The sequence below is a fragment of the Bombina bombina genome, chromosome 7 (assembly GCF_027579735.1).
Source record: "Bombina bombina isolate aBomBom1 chromosome 7, aBomBom1.pri, whole genome shotgun sequence".
NCBI classification, from domain to species: Eukaryota; Metazoa; Chordata; class Amphibia; order Anura; family Bombinatoridae; genus Bombina; species Bombina bombina.
This window is the reverse complement of record NC_069505.1, coordinates 431225664-431243082: the sequence shown is the minus strand read 5'-3', so window position 1 is coordinate 431243082 and position 17419 is coordinate 431225664. Positions and strand designations below refer to the sequence as shown.

The 17419-nt window shown below is 40.0% G+C and overlaps 1 protein-coding gene across 1 annotated transcript in view; it reads left to right on the top strand.

Annotated features, from left to right (window-relative positions):
- The first annotated feature begins 6312 nt into the window (after positions 1–6312).
- Positions 6313–17419, top strand: part of GTPBP1 (GTP binding protein 1) — a 56077-nt gene continuing 44970 nt past the window's right edge. Inside the window, exons 1-2 of the mRNA XM_053689437.1 lie at positions 6313–6503; positions 12643–12754. Of these exons, the coding sequence (XP_053545412.1) occupies positions 6345–6503; positions 12643–12754 (271 nt within the window). The 5' untranslated portion in view covers positions 6313–6344. The remainder of the gene's footprint in view (positions 6504–12642; positions 12755–17419) is intronic.

Sequence of the window (17419 nt, the reverse complement as noted above, 5' to 3'; positions counted from 1 at the left end):
AAGAGAGAATCGTTCATTTGTTTTCAGACAGACAATGTCACAACTGTGGCATACATCAATCATCAAGGAGGGACTCACAGTCCTCTGGCTATGAAAGAAGTATCTCAAATACTGGTATGGGCGGAATCCAGCTCCTGTCTAGTTTCTGCGGTTCATATCCCAGGTATAGACAATTGGGAAGCGGATTATCTCAGTCGCCAAACGTTACATCCGGGCGAATGGTCTCTTCACCCAGAGGTATTTCTTCAGATTGTTCAAATGTGGGGACTGCCAGAAATAGATCTGATGGCTTCTCATCTAAACAAGAAACTTCCCAGGTATCTGTCCAGATCCAGGGTTCCTCAAGCGGAAGCAGTGGATGCATTGTCACTTCCTTGGAAGTATCATCCTGCCTATATCTTTCCGCCTCTAGTTCTTCTTCCAAGAGTAATCTCCAAGATTCTGAAGGAATGCTCGTTTGTTCTGCTGGTGGCTCCAGCATGGCCTCACAGGTTTTGGTATGCGGATCTTGTCCGGATGGCCTCTTGCCAACCTTGGACTCTTCCGTTAAGACCAGACCTTCTGTCGCAAGGTCCTTTTTTCCATCAGGATCTCAAATCCTTAAATTTAAAGGTATGGAGATTGAATGCTTGATTCTTAGTCAAATAGGTTTCTCTGACTCTGTGATTATTACTATGTTATAGGCTCGTAAATCTGTATCTAGGAAGATATATTATAGAGTCTGGAAGACTTACATTTCTTGGTGTCTTTCTCATCATTTTTCCTGGCATTCTTTTAGAATTCCGAGAATTTTACAGTTTCTTCAGGATGGTTTGGATAAAGGTTTGTCTACAAGTTCCTTGAAAGGACAAATCTCTGCTCTTTCTGTTCTTTTTCACAGAAAGATTGCTAATCTTCCTGATATTCATTGTTTTGTACAAGCTTTGGTTCATATAAAACCTGTCATTAAGTCAATTTCTCCTCCTTGGAGTTTGAATTTGGTTCTGGGGGCTCTTCAAGCTCCTCCGTTTGAACCTATGCATTCATTGGACATTAAATTACTTTCTTGGAAAGTTTTGTTTCTTTTGGCCATCTCTTCTGCTAGAAGAGTTTCTGAATTATCTGCTCTTTCTTGTGAGTCTCCTTTTCTGATTTTTCATCAGGATAAGGCGGTGTTGCGAACTTCTTTTAAATTTTTAACTAAGGTTGTGAATTCTAACAACATTAGTAGAGAAATTGTGGTTCCTTCATTATGTCCTAATCCTAAGAATTCTAAGGAGAGATCATTGCATTCTTTGGATGTAGTTAGAGCTTTGAAATATTATGTTGAAGCTACTAAGAATTTCCGAAAGACTTCTAGTCTATTTGTTATCTTTTCCGGTTCTAGGAAAGGTCAGAAGGCCTCTGCCATTTCTTTGGCATCTTGGTTGAAATCTTTAATTCATCATGCTTATGTCGAGTCGGGTAAAACTCCGCCTCAAAGGATTACAGCTCATTCTACTAGGTCAGTTTCTACTTCCTGGGCGTTTAGGAATGAAGCTTCGGTTGATCAGATTTGCAAAGCAGCAACTTGGTCTTCTTTGCATACTTTTACTAAATTCTACCATTTTGATGTGTTTTCTTCTTCTGAAGCAGTTTTTGGTAGAAAAGTACTTCAGGCAGCTGTTTCAGTTTGATTCTTCTGCTTATAATTTCAGGTTTTTTCATTATAAGATTTAAACTTTATTTTGGGTGTGGATTATTTTCAGCGGAATTGGCTGTCTTTATTTTATCCCTCCCTCTCTAGTGACTCTTGCGTGGAAGATCCACATCTTGGGTAGTCATTATCCCATACGTCACTAGCTCATGGACTCTTGCTAATTACATGAAAGAAAACATAATTTATGTAAGAACTTACCTGATAAATTCATTTCTTTCATATTAGCAAGAGTCCATGAGGCCCACCCTTTTTGTGGTGGTTATGATTTTTTTGTATAAAGCACAATTATTCCAATTCCTTATTTTTTATGCTTTCGCACTTTTTTCTTATCACCCCACTTCTTGGCTATGCGTTAAACTGATTTGTGGGTGTGGTGAGGGGTGTATTTATAGGCATTTTGAGGTTTGGGAAACTTTGCCCCTCCTGGTAGGAATGTATATCCCATACGTCACTAGCTCATGGACTCTTGCTAATATGAAAGAAATGAATTTATCAGGTAAGTTCTTACATAAATTATGTTTTGTTTGAAAAAATTTGACTTTTATTCATTATGTTTGTTCCTACCGTTACAGGGCAAACTCCTCCCATCCTTTACTTCCCATATTGCTGTTATGTGATGTATAGAGCGGTCCCACCCGCTCTATACGTATCTCTAATGTGCGGTCACAAAGATACTCTAATGTGCATGTGCAAATCGGCGGTTCCTCAATCTACCACGCATGCGCTTCACGGCGGTACCGGTGTCTCCAATGCGCTAGAAACATAGTACACAATGAGTAACAATAATGTGTTCATTGAGTACTATGTTTTTTGTGAACGAAAAAACTTTTTAGTATTTTTGGAGCCGTCCGTGACAGCAGATGCTGTTTCTTGCCTAAGCCATACAATGCGCATGCTCCAAATGGGAGCGCGCTCCAGACACAAATTTCATTATTAAAAAAATTCTTGAGCATGCGCAGGCTAAGATGTGGGCGGGTGATGTAGTTCAACGGACGCCTAACGGCCAGGATTTCAATAGGCTATATAAATAACGTGACCTAGGGAGAAAAAATAAATAAAAAATACGGGCTGATTTAGGTGATGAAAATAAATATATGTATTACAGCTATAACTTTGTTTAGAGGGAAATTTATAAAAAACGATGAATGAAACTTATATTGTTTTTTGGAGAAAAATATTACTGTGGATCTCAAACATGGTAAGTTTACCTTCACTTTAAGATGGCGGAGACAATTGTGGGGTGGGGGAGGAAAGAGAACTGTTTGGGAGGGATCAGGGGGTGTGATGTGTCAGGTGGGAGGCTGATCTCTACACTAAAGCTAAAATTAACCCTGCAAGCTCCCTACAAGCGACCTAATTAACCCCTTCATTGCTAGAAATAATACACGTTTCGGCCTTCTAATTACCAAAAAGCAATGCCAAAGCCATATATGGCACTTACAACCATGTGTGCCATAATTGCACAAGTTGTTTGTAAATAATTTCAGTGAGAAACCTAAAGTTTGTGAAAAAGTTTGTGAAAAAGTGAACAATTTTTTTTATTTGATCGCTTTTGGCGGTGAAATGGTGGCATGAAATATACCAAAATGGGCCTAGATCAATATTTGGGGTTGTCTACTACACTAAAGCTTAAATTAACCCTACAAGCTCCCTACATGCTCCCTAATTAACCCCTTCACTGATGGGCTTAATACACGTGTGGTGCGCAGCGGCATTTAGTGGCCTTCTAATTGCCAAAAAGCAAAGCCAAAGCCATAAATGCCTGCTATATCTGAACAAAGGTGATCCCGGAGAAGCATTTACAACCATTTGTGCCATAATTGCACAAGTTGTTTGTAAATAATTTCAGTGAGAAACCTAAAGTTTGTGAAAAAAATTGTGAAAAAGTGAACATTTTTTTTATTTGATGGCATTTGGCGGTGAAATGGTGGCATGAAATATACCAAAATGGGTCTAGATCAATACTTTGGGATGTCTTCTAAAAAAAATATATACATGTGAAGGGTTATTCAGGGATTCCTGACAGATATCAGTGTCCCAATGTAACTAGCGCTAATTTTGAAAAAAAGTGGTTTGGAAATAGCAAAGTGCTACTTGTATTTATGGCCCTATAACTTGCAAAAAAAGCAAAGAACATGTAAACATTGGGTATTTCTAAACTCAGGACAAAATTTAGAAACTATTAAGCTTTGGTGTTTTTTGCTGGTTGTAGATGTGTAACAGATTTTGGGGGTCAAAGTTAGAAAAAGTGAGTTTTTTCCCCCATATATTTCCTCATATTTCATAATTTTTTTTATTGTAAATTATATGATGATGAAAATAATGTTATCTTTAGAAAGTCCATTTAATGGCAAGAAAAACGGTATATAATATAATAGGTGTGGGTACAGTAATGAGTATATAAACGGTTTATAATATGTGTGGGTACAGTAAATGAGTAAGAGGAAAATTACAGCTAAACACAAACACGCAGAAATGTAAAAATAGCCCTGGTCCCAAACGGACAGAAAATGGAAAAGTGCTGTGGTCATTAAGGGGTTAAAGCCCTTAGAAAGTCTATGTAGAGAGTGGGTGGGACTGCGCTATACATCACAGCCAAAAGAGAAAATGAAGGGGGGCGGAGGAGCAGACAATACCAATTAGGATTATAAATACAATTATTAAAAAAATAATTAGATGATTTTATTTGCAAACTGTTATATTTTTTATTGCAACATTATTATATTCGGAAATTTACCATCACTTTAACATAAGGGTAACAACTCCCTCTAAGCATTTTATATTATCAAAACAACAAGAGTATTGCATTGAGCAATTATACTTTTTTATTGGACTAACTATACATTTATAAGATGACAAGCTTTCGGAAGAGTTCCTTCCTTTTTCAAGTCTGAAGCAATACTGACCAATTCAATGGAATTTACAGATTGTATCTTAAAACACAGAATAGCTAAGAAGACAGAAAGTGCAGGGAGAGGAGGAGGTGTCGCCGTGTCGTAAAAATCATGAGAGGGGCTTATAGGACACTGTCTGCCTGTTATAGGGTTGCCACCCGCCTTGGTATCACCGGGACAGTCCCGTTCTGAGGCTCTGTGTCCCATGTCCGGGAACTAGCCTCAAATGCCCCGGCTAAGCGTTCCCCTGGCGCAGCAACTTAGCAGCAGTGAGCACAGACTTTCAAAAAAACTAGCTGGCCAGAGGAGCGCTTAGCCCTGGGAAAACAGGTAGGTGGAGTCTGGAGGAGAAGAGGGACAGTGGGAGGGGGGGAAGAGGCCGGTCGAGGAACGGAGTCGTCACATCCTGCAGGCTGCACACAGACAGGACTCATGCTGCAGCTGTTGGTGAGAGATGCCACCTTCATCTCTTCAGCTTGAGGTATCATACATGTAAATGTGTGCAGGGTGTCCTGCGTTAGTGATGCCAACAGCGCCATACTGACCTCTGCTAGACTGTAGACTAACTACCCTGAGGATTATATATGGAGTGTGGCATCGTGACTGTATACACCTCCTGATCTCTATGTAATTGTTACACTGCAGTCTATAAACTACTTACCCTATGCTTCATATTTGCAATATTAATGTCAATGGCCCTTAGATAGAAGAAATAATATACCATGGTGCCATTGCCATTATGTGTCACACAGGTCACATCAAACAGTGAAGTCTATAAGATTATAGATGGATAAATACATATATGTAATATATATTGATTTCATAAAGAATTTGAGGCTGCGAGAAGCCACGCCCCCTTAAACAGTGTTCAGGAATTTTCTGGGCAAAAGGTGGCAACCCTAGCCTGTTACCTAAGCCCCCCTCATGATTTTTACGACACCTCCTCCTCTCCCTGCACTTTCTGTCTTCTTAGCTATTCTGTGTTTTAAGATACAATCTGTAAATTCCATTGAATTGGTCAGTATTGCTTCAGACTTGATAAAGGAAGGAACTCTTCCGAAAGCTTGTCATCTTATAAATGTATAGTTAGTCCAATAAATAAGTATCATTGCTCAATGCAATACTCTTGTTATTTTTATATCTAAATCTCTGGACTAACATGACTACGCCAATCAACATTTTATATTACAAACTCAGAGGCAGAGATATATATATGTATGTATGTGTATATATATATATATATATGTATATATATATATATATATATATATATATATATATATATATATATATATATATATATATATATATATAATATCCTTTATAAGTCTGGGAACATATAGATACAGCCCCTGAGGAAGTATGGGCATTCCTCAGTATGTCCCTCAGTCAGACACAGTGTGCGCCTCATCTCACTTCCTTTCCCGCTTTTTTTTGGACTCGGAGCCCACCTGCAGCATGAAAACTGGGCACCTCAACTCATTACTACTATGCATTATTCATGAGTCAGTCAGATAGTATGATTGGTTGAGCTGCAGGTGAAGAGGTGGGGCTTTAATCTTAGAGACTTTAATTATTTATGAGCCGCGTGAACTTTATTTACTCTAGTTGTCAAGAGACAGAGCTCTCTATTAATATTCATGAGCAATGGGGGCGTGTCACCTACGCGTCTATATATAGAACTGAAGAAAGCAGCCAATGGAAATAGAGAAGGCCAAGTTGACAGGTAGAATATGCTAATGAGCTGCAGGAAGGCAGGCGGCGGAGACAAGATGGCGTCTCCATCCTCGTCACAGATGGAGCGGAACCTGTGTGACTCTCCGGTACCGGCTTCTATGTTCTCCCCGGAACCTGAGGCCGATGACTCGGACTGTAGTCAGGACGGAGAGCCTCTGATGAACGGAGAGCCCGACATAGACCTGACCAGCAAGGTAAGGTGGCCGGTGGACGTGTCACTTAAGGGATCCGGGCCTGTCACAGCTGGGGGTCCCTGGCTTTAGCCTTGCTGGGTCACGTGATAATAATAATAACCCTATGACTGCTGAAGTTTACTTGTTCCTCACTGCTTAGCAAACCTGGGGTTAATTATCAGCTGTACTAATTTAACGTCGCATATCAACTTCATAGTAAGTAATTAGGGTAAAAATGTACGTCACCTTAACCCTCTCTCTGCTTGGCCGTCATTCAGTGATCACCCCATTGGCAGGAGAAGGGTTAATGAGCCTAGTAGTGTTTATATTTCATCAGATGCTTATTAGCACCTCACAGATGTTTAGTTGTAAAACTGTCATCCTGTGGTGATGAGGCTGAGATAATATGCAAGATGTGTGCACATGAAACGTTGGAATTTTATATAAACTGTACCATAGTGCGCTGGGTTTGTACGTAACTACTGTAATGCACAAGGTTTGTACGTAATGGGCAAGGTTTGTACATAATAAGCAGGGCTTGTACGTACCGTACCGTAATGCGCAAGGTTTGTACGTAATGCGCAAACCAAGGTTTGTACGTAATGCGCAAGGTTTGTATGTAACCGTACTGTAATGCACAAGGTTTGTACGTAATGGGCAAGGTTTGTACGTAACCGTACTATAATGCACAAGATTTGTACATAATACGCAGGGCTTGTACGTAATGTACTGTAATGCGCAAGGTTTGTACGTAATGTACTGTAATGCGCAAGGTTTTTACGTAATGGGCAAGGTTTGTACGTAACCGTACTGTAATGCACAAGATTTGTACATAATACGCAGGGCTTGTATGTAACGTACCGTAATGCGCAAGGTTTTTACGTAATGGGCAAGGTTTGTACGTAACCGTACTGTAATGCACAACATTTTTACATAATACGCAGGGCTTGTATGTAACGTACCGTAATGCGCAAGGTTTTGTACGTAACCTTACTGTAATGCACAAGATTTGTACATAATGAGCAGGGCTTGTACGTAACGTACCGTAATGCGCAGGGCTTGTACGTAACGTACCGTAATGCGCAGGGCTTGTACGTAACGTACCGTAATGCGCAAGGTTTGTACGTAACGTACCGTAATGCGCAAGGTTTGTACGTAACGTACCGTAATGCGCAAGGTTTGTACGTACCGTAATGCGCAAGGTTTGTACGTACCGTAATGCGCAAGGTTTGTACGTACCGTACCGTAATGCGCAAGGTTTGTACGTAAAGTACCGTAATGCGCAAGGTTTGTACGTAAAGTACCGTAATGCGCAAGGTTTGTACGTAACGTACCGTAATGCGCAAGGTTTGTACGTAACGTACCGTAATGCGCAAGGTTTGTACGTAACGTACCGTAATGCGCAAGGTTTGTACGTAACGTACCGTAATGCGCAAGGTTTGTACGTAACGTACCGTAATGCGCAAGGTTTGTACGTAACGTACCGTAATGCGCAAGGTTTGTACGTAACGTACCGTAATGCGCAAGGTTTGTACGTAACGTACCGTAATGCGCAAATGTACGTAACTGTAATGTGCAAGGTTTGTATGTAATAAGTAGTTTTGGTACGCAACTATACTATAATGCTCATGGTTTGTAAGTAACCTTACCAGAATGTGCAAGGTTTGTACTTAATAAACAGTGTTTGTAAGGAATTGTACTGTAATGCGCATGGTTTGTACGTAACCTTACCATAATGCGCAAGGTTTGTACGTAATCAGTGTTTGTATGTAACACTACTGTAATGCACATGGTTTCTACATAACCATACCGTAATGCGCAAGGTTTGTACGTAATCAGTGTTTGTATGTAACACTACTGTAATGCACATGGTTTCTACATAACCATACCGTAATGCGCAAGGTTTGTACGTAATCAGTGTTTGTATGTAACACTACTGTAATGCACATGGTTTCTACATAACCATACCGTAATGCGCAAGGTTTGTACGTAATCAGTGTTTGTATGTAACACTACTGTAATGCACATGGTTTCTACATAACCATACCGTAATGCGCAAGGTTTGTACGTAATAAGCAGGGTTTATACATAACTAATGTTATGCTCATGGTTTGTACGTAACCTTACCTTAATGTGCAAGGTTTGTACAGAATTCTACTGTAATGTGCATGGTTTGTACATAACCTTACCGTAATGCACAAGGTTTGTATGTAATAAGCAGGGTTTGTATGTAACAGTACTGTAATGTGCAAGGTTTGTGCGTAAAAAGCAGGGTTTGAACGTAACTGTACTGTAATGCGCAATCTTTGTGCGTAATAAGCAGGGTTTGTACGTAACTGTACTGTAATGCGCAAGGTTTGTACGTAACTGTACTGTAATGCGCAAGGTTTGTGCGTAATAAGCAGGGTTTGTATGTAACAGTACTGTAATGCGCAATCTTTGTGCATGATAAGCAGGGTTTGTACGTAACTGTACTGTAATGCGCAAGGTTTGTGCGTAACCTTATCGTAGTGCGCAAGGTTTGTACGTAATAAGCAGTGTTTGTAACTGTATTATAACGCACAAAGTTTGTACATAATACGTACAGGGTTTATACTGAGATTAAAGCAACAAAAGCTTTTATTAGTCTCTTGAAAGTCCAAGTTAACCTGTTGACTGCCAGAGATGGGCACAGCATTGTTTAGTAGCTCTTTCTGATAGGCACTGCACAAATGGCCTCTTTATATGGATACAAACACCCTGATACTGTAATATAAAGTGTTTTATGTGCAGTAAAACTTTGCAATATACTTTTTATAATTTTGTTGACCCCTTTTCCTATAATTTAAAAGGATCTGAAACCCCATCATTTTCTTTTGTGATTCAGAAAAAACACAATTGAAAACAAAAAACAACTTTCCAATTGACTTCTATTATGAGATTTGCTTTGTCTCCATGTTCTTTGTTGAAGAGATACCTAGGTAGATGTCTGGGGCACAACATGGGAGGAAATCTAAGAGAAACAGAGCAGACCTCCCTAAGCAGGCCGGTTTGTCTGATGTAAGAGCAGGTAATATGTGGGCGTGCTGTGGCTTTATTGTCATTTAGTTGCATAATGAGCTTTGGGCTGATGAAATGCGCCGGTAACAACAAGCACAAGTTTTACTGCATTTGTGAGCACTGACGGCTGTAAATATCTGTATTGTCTCCCAATAAACATAACCGCTCTGTCTCACACTTGTTCTGCAAGCTTAGGCTCAGGGCCGCCCCACTGATCTATATACTGTGTGTGTGTGTATGTGTATGTATATATATATATATATATATATATATATATATATATATATATATATATATATATATATATATATATATATATATATATATATATATTCTGTATGTCTGTGTGCGTTTCTGTCTTGCTTTCTTTAAGGGGTCAGTAAAGTCAAAACTGAAGTTTCTTGAGTCAGAGCAGTAATTTAAAAAAACAAAAAACAAAACATTCCAATTTACTTCTATTCTCAAGTTTTCTTTTTTTTCTTTTGGTGTTCTTAGTTGAATAGCATAGGTTGAGCAGCATCAATCACTACTGGGAACTAGCTGATGCTACAACTATGCCTCTTGCCATTGGCTCACAAGAGTAAATCATTGCTGCTTTGGAACTGAGCCTATACAGCTGCTAAACACACACTATTGCACTACTGCTTACGTAAAATTGTTCATTCATAGATCATTTTATTTTTATACTTATTCCCTTTAATAAAGGAGCCATAGAATATATAAGGGTTCAATAGTAAAAATACAGAAAGTTAGGAGCTGGGTTAATCAATCTCTGTCCCAAACTGTTTACTAAATCATGAAGACACTTCCAGGCTCATTAACCTTTGCCCTGCCATAAGGATCCTAATAATTTGCAGCCCAGCCAGGAGAGGGGTTTGTAGCAGATCAGCCCCTATTACAACGGTTTGCTCACATGACTACCACAAGCCTATGGAGGTAGCTATAGCAGTAGAAGGGTAAACACTTTGTACTCAGAGTAGCGCACCCCAGATTCATTAACCCTTTCATGACCGGGTTAAATTGAAATTGTTCAAAAGATTGCGAGATTTCAATTATGTGATCGGGTCTGGAGGGCGTCCCTAAGACACTAGGAACGCCCTCCAGACCGCGATCAAATCCTGCAAGCCTAGTAGGCTTCAGGACAGCCATTTGCGATGACGTTGTATTCAGTCATAACGGCTTTAAAGCCCAGTGCCGTTGTGACGGAATACAACAGCATAACGGCATTAAAAGGTTAAAGGGACATAAAATAAATTGGGATAGAGACAAAATATATGTACTTTTAATTACTTTAATTACCCCCCCCCCCCCACACACACACACACACACACAATTCCTTTTATGGCTGTATCTGTTTATTGTTGTTTTGGTAAAATACACAAATGAATAGGGATTATCTGCTGGAGCTGCCTAGAAGCTGGGAACTCAGTTGAAATACAATGCCTGTGTCTAAACACTGATAAGGGGGGTGGAGTTAGCTGTTCTAGGCAGCTTAGCTATGTAATTCATTTTGCTTATTACTGAAAATTATTTTAAAATATTTGCCAGCAATTTTTAAACAATTTTTTTTTTAATGCAAACTATTTTAAATTAATTATCCATTTTAGGATATGCACATATCTCAACCTGTTTTATAGCACTTTAAAGCTCTGGTACATTCTCCTACAGATAAGACTGACTACTGGGCAGTAGCTCTCTAGTGCATGATGTTATAGTTAGACAATCAAGTTAATATTCACAAGCAATGCTTTGTTATTGAGCTGCAGAGATCCATATACCCTGTACGTTCCTTGCTGTCTACAAACTGATGTTAGGCCTGTGGTACCTGGGTCATATGATGCTGACTTGTCCTTGGCTAATCCTGCACTGACTCTGCAGCTGACAAGTTCTCTAAATGATTAGAAACCTGTTTTAATCAGTTGTGCACCATCACAAGTACAGTCACCCCCCCCCCCCCCCGTGCAATACTAGAGTCGGCCTAATCTGTCTGCTGGTTGTGAGCTGCCTGTGTACCTGATTCTACGGTTGGCAATGTTTACTTCCTGACAGTTCTAACAATAATCCTGCTGTACTTGTGCTGAGGCCTGGGGAGTATCCTCTGATCAGACAATGAGTCACCCTTGTCACACTGCAATAGGGAAGTGTTTGAGCTTGTTACTATGTTGTATTAACCCCTGGTCTGGCAGTACAGATAGTGTCCTGTTTCAGGTCTTCACAGACAATGTCACATTTATAAATAATAAGTCTTAAAGGGACAGTATAGTCAAAACTGAACTCTCCTGAGTAAGATAGAGCAGTCATTTTAAACAACTTTCCAATATACTTTTATCAGACTTGCTTTGTTCTTTTGGTGCCCTTTTTTGTTGAAAAATATACCTAGGAAGACACAAGCAGCAATGCATTACTGGGAGCTAGCTGCAGATTGGTGGCTGACACATGCCTCTTCATTAGCTTACCAAACAAAGGATACCAAGAGAATGAAGCAAATGTGATATTAAAAGCAAACTGGAACGTTGTGTACAAGTTGCTGCTCTGCATCATGAAAGAGAAATTTTGAGTTTCATGTTCATTAAATATTATTATTTTTTCCCCCTCCCTTTTGTGCAACTGGCTCTTCAATTTATTTATTTTTTGTTGTCTCTTGGTCTCCTATGTTGAAACTTGTCACCTTTCCATGATCGCATACTGAGGTAGGCTTAGGAGTGTTCCTGTGTCCATCACATGCATGCTCCTGAGCCTACCTTAGTTTGATCTAATGGAAAGGTGCCAAGCTTTTATAAAGGAAGCCAAGAGACAATCAAAAAAATGCTCAACTCATGCACACTTCTAAGCCTACCTCAGTATGCTCTCATGCAAAGGAGCTGAGTTTCAACAAAGGAAATTTGATAAAATAAGTAAATTGTAATATTGTTTTTTACATTGAATGCTCTATCTGAATTATTTTTATGTTTTCAACGTCCTTTTAAAGCTTTTTTTCAGTAGCTATAATAGTTTGTACCTTTTATGTACAAGTGACTGACTCGCTTCATCAGTAACCGGTGCATTTGTATGACGAGAGGACATTTCACACTGAGTAAAACCTTCCCTCTGATATGCCCATTTTGTCATTGTGTGTTTGCAGCACGTGTTGGTGAGCCCCAGTGCGGAGCAGTATGACAGCCTCTTGCACCAGCTGCGCGACCGGATGGACGAGGGGCGCGGGGAGACAATCTATGTTATTGGACAAGGATCTGGTAAAATCTCATTATTTATATGTAGAACTTAGTTTGTCAGTGCTGCTGCTCCACCCTCCTGTCCTCGCATCTGAGACTTTTATGGTGTCACATAGCAACAGCTTCATTCACCAGCGTAGTTACCTGACCAGTCTGTGCTGGTGTCACATAGCAACAGCTTCATTCACCAGTTACCTGACCAGTCTGTGCTGGTGTCACATAGCAACAGCTTCATTCACCAGTTACCTGACCAGTCTGTGCTGGTGTCACATAGCAACAGCTTCATTCACCAGTTACCTGACCAGTCTGTGCTGGTGTCACATAGCAACAGCTTCATTCACCAGTGTAGTTACCTGACCAGTCTGTGCTGGTGTCACATAGCAACAGCTTCATTCACCAGCATTGTTACCTGACCAGTCTGTGCTGGTGTCACATAGCAACAGCTTCATTCACCAGCGTAGTTACCTGACCAGTCTGTATTGGTTTCACAGAGCAACAGCTTCATTCACCAGTGTAGTTATCTAGTTATCTGACCAGTCTGTGCTGGTGTCACACAGCAACAGCTTCATTCACCAGTGTAGTTATCTGACCAGTCTGTGCTGGTGTCACATAGCAAAATTCACCAGCGTAGTTACCTGACCAGTCTGTGCTGGTGTCACATAGCAAAATTCACCAGCATAGTTACCTGACCAGTCTGTGCTGGTGTCACATAGCAAAATTCACCAGCGTAGTTACCTGACCAGTCTGTGCTGGTGTCACACAGCAACAGCTTCATTCACCAGCGTAGTTACCTGACCAGTCTGTATTGGTTTCACAGAGCAACCGCTTCATTCACCAGCGTAGTTACCTGACCAGTCTGTGCTGGTGTCACATAGCAAAATTCACCAGCATAGTTACCTGACCAGTCTGTGCTGGTTTCACAGAGCAACAGCTTCATTCACCAGCGTAGTTACCTGACCAGTCTGTGCTGGTGTCACATAGCAACAGCTTCATTCACCAGTGTAGTTACCTGACCAGTCTGTGCTGGTGTCACATAGCAACAGCTTCATTCACCAGCATAGTTACCTGACCAGTCTGTGCTGGTGTCACATAGCAACAGCTTCATTCACCAGCATAGTTACCTGACCAGTCTGTGCTGGTGTCACATAGCAACAGCTTCATTCACAAGCGTAGTTACCTGACCAGTCTGTATTGGTTTCACAGAGCAACAGCTTCATTCACCAGCGTAGTTACCTGACCAGTCTGTGCTGGTGTCACACAGCAACAGCTTCATTCACCAGTGTAGTTATCTGACCAGTCTGTGCTGGTGTCACATAGCAAAATTCACCAGCGTAGTTACCTGACCAGTCTGTGCTGGTTTCACAGAGCAACAGCTTCATTCATCAGCGTAGTTACCTGACCAGTCTGTGCTGGTGTCACATAGCAACAGCTTCATTCACCAGCGTAGTTACCTGACCTTTCTGTACTGGTGTCACATAGCAACAGCTTCATTCACCAGCGTAGTTACCTGACCAGTCTGTGCTGGTGTCACATAGCAACAGCTTCATTCACCAGCGTAGTTACCTGACCAGTCTGTGCTGGTGTCACATAGCAACAGCTTCATTCACCAGCGTAGTTACCTGACCAGTCTGTGCTGGTGTCACATAGCAAAATTCACCAGTGTAGTTACCTGACCAGTCTGTGCTGGTGTCACATAGCAGCAGCTTCATTCACCAGCGTAGTTGCCTGACCATTCTGTGCCACTTCTAAGGGCCAGTAAATAATTACTTATGTGTAGAAGAATCCAAAATCTTATCTGCCACAGATACATGCTTTTCTTTTTTTAAAGGGACACAACCCAATTTTTTTTCTTTTGTGATTCAGATAGAGAATGCAATTTTAAACAACTTTCTAGTTTACTCCTATTATCAATTTTTCTTTGTTCTCTTGCTATCTTTATTTGAAAAAGAAGGCATCTAAGCATTTTTTTTGTTTCAGAATCCATTGACAGCACTTGCTGATTGGTGGATAAATTCATCCACCAATAAACAAGAACAACCCAGTTTGTTCACCAAAAATGGGCCGGCATCTAAACTTACATTCTTGCATTTCAAATAAAGATACCAAGAGAATGAAGAAAATTTGATAATAGGAGTAAATTAGAAAGTTGCTTAATTTCATGCTCTATCTGAATCACGAAAGAAAAAATTTGGGTTCAGTGTCCCTTTAAATTTTGACTCTTAGGCAATGCGAAGCACGGATTACTTCGTAAATTTTTAATCCGTAACCATTAAAGGGGCACCAAAAAGTGAGTAATTTCCATTACTAACCCTAATTAACGACTTGAGTTGCAATGCCTGTGGCCCCTAGATGCATTTTAACCTACGTATTGAACTAAAGGTTAAATGGTAGACAAAGCAAAGATTAGCCTTAGAATAATATATAGGTGTATTTGTTTGCAATTATATTGTATTAAAGGGCCATAATACCCAAATGTTTAAACACTTGAAAATGATGCAGCATAGCTGTAAAAAGCTGACTAGAAAATATCTCCTGAACATCTCTATGTAAAAAAGAAAGATATTTTACCTCAAAAGTTCCTCAGTAGCCACCTCCCATTGTAAAGGATTTCTAAGCAGCATTTTAGTGTGTCTGTCCTGGGACATCTGAAGGGATGAGCATTGTGCACTCATCTTATTTCACCAATCAGTTAAAGGAAGTTTACAATGAAATCTCATGAGTCAAGTCAAATCTCATGAGATCACAGTAAAAGTTCATGACCTCAGCACTGCTGATGCTGATTGGCTGCTGTTCATTTCTTCATTTTTTTTACCTGCAGCTGGGAGCAGTTGAGTATAACTTTTTACACAGAACTTACTCTGCTGAGCTGAGGAGATTGTGAGGTAAAATATCTTCCTTTTTTACATAGAGCTGCTCAGGTGATATTTTCCTGTCAGCTTTTTACAGTTATACTGCATCAGTTTCAAGTGATTTAGCATATGAGTATTATGTCCCTTTAAACAACCAGAAAATATAATAGATTTGCATAATCAACAAAGCTTGATAAAGACAATGCAATAGTTCTTAGTCTAAACTTAAGAATAGTAGATTTTATTTTCTGTTATGTCTATTTCCACCACTCCTCCTGTATCATGTGATAGCCATCAGCCAATCACAAATGCATATACGTATATACTGTGAATTCTTGCACATGCTCAGTAGCTGGTGACTCAAAATGTGTAAATATAGAAAGACTGCACATTTTGTTAATGAAAGTAAATTGGAAAGTTGCTTATCTCAGTGCATTTTGACGCAGCGAAACAGTGCTAGGTCATGTGTATCATATGGATAACATTGTGCTCATGCCCGTGGAGTTATTTGAGTCAGCACTGATTGGCTAAAATGCAAGTCTGTCAAAAGCGCTGAGATAAGGAGCAGTCGGAAGAGGCTCAGATAGAAGCTAATCACAGAGGCAAAACGTGTATTAATATAACAGTGTACTGTTGGTTATGCAAAACTGGGGAATAATATTTCTGGAGTATTCTGTACCTTTGAAGGGACATTATACACATTTTTTTTCTTTAAATGTTTTGTAGATCTATTTATATAACCCATAATGTTTTTGTTTTGTTTTTTAAATGTATAGTTTTGCTTATTTTTAAATAACATTGCTCTAGTCTTCAGACTCCTAACCAAGCCCCAAAGTTTTATGAGAATACCGTCAGCTACCTACTCCAGCTTGCTCCTGATTGTGTAAAGGGTCTTTTCATATGCAAAAGAAGGGGGAGGGGGGAGTGTCTTATTTGCCACTTACAGCTACCTTTTTCAACAGATCTAAAACTGAGCTTCTAAGTAAGTTTTTAAACTGTTTTATACAGGATTTCTATATCAGTATCTGCATCTTATTCTTTATAGTAGTGTCTATTACTTGCAGATATATGAGAGTCAAAAACAGAATTTATGCTTACCTGATAAATTACTTTCTCTTGCGGTGTATCTAGTCCACGGATTCATCCTTTACTTGTGGGATATTCTCATTCCCTACAGGAAGTGGCAAAGAGAGCACACAGTAGAGCTGTCCATATAGCTCCCCCCCCCCCCAGTCATTCGACCAAAGGTTAGGAAGAAAAAGGAGAAACCATAGGGTGCAGTGGTGACTGTAGTTTAAACCAAAAATTTTTTACCTGACTTAAATGCCAGGGCGAGCCGTGGACTGGATACACCGCAAGAGAAAGTAATTTATCAGGTAAGCATAAATTCTGTTTTCTCTTGCAAGGTGTATCCAGTCCACGGATTCATCCTTTACTTGTGGGATACCAATACCAAAGCTTTAGGACACGGATGAAGGGAGGGAACAAGACAGGTACCTTAAACGGAAGGCACCACTGCTTGCAAAACCTTTCTCCCAAAAATAGCCTCAGAAGAAGCAAAAGTATCGAATTTGTAAAATTTGGCAAAAGTATGCAGTGAAGACCAAGTCGTTGCCTTACAAATCTGTTCAACAGAAGCCTCATTTTTGAAAGCCCATCTGGAAGCCACTGCTCTGGTAGAATGAGCAGTAATTCTTTCAGGAGGCTGCTGGCCAGCAGTCTCATAGGCCAAACGGATGATGCTTTTCAGCCAAAAGGAAAGAGAGGTAGCAGTTGCTTTCTGACCTCTCCTCTTACCAGAATAGATAACAAACAAGGAAGATGTTTGTCTGAAATC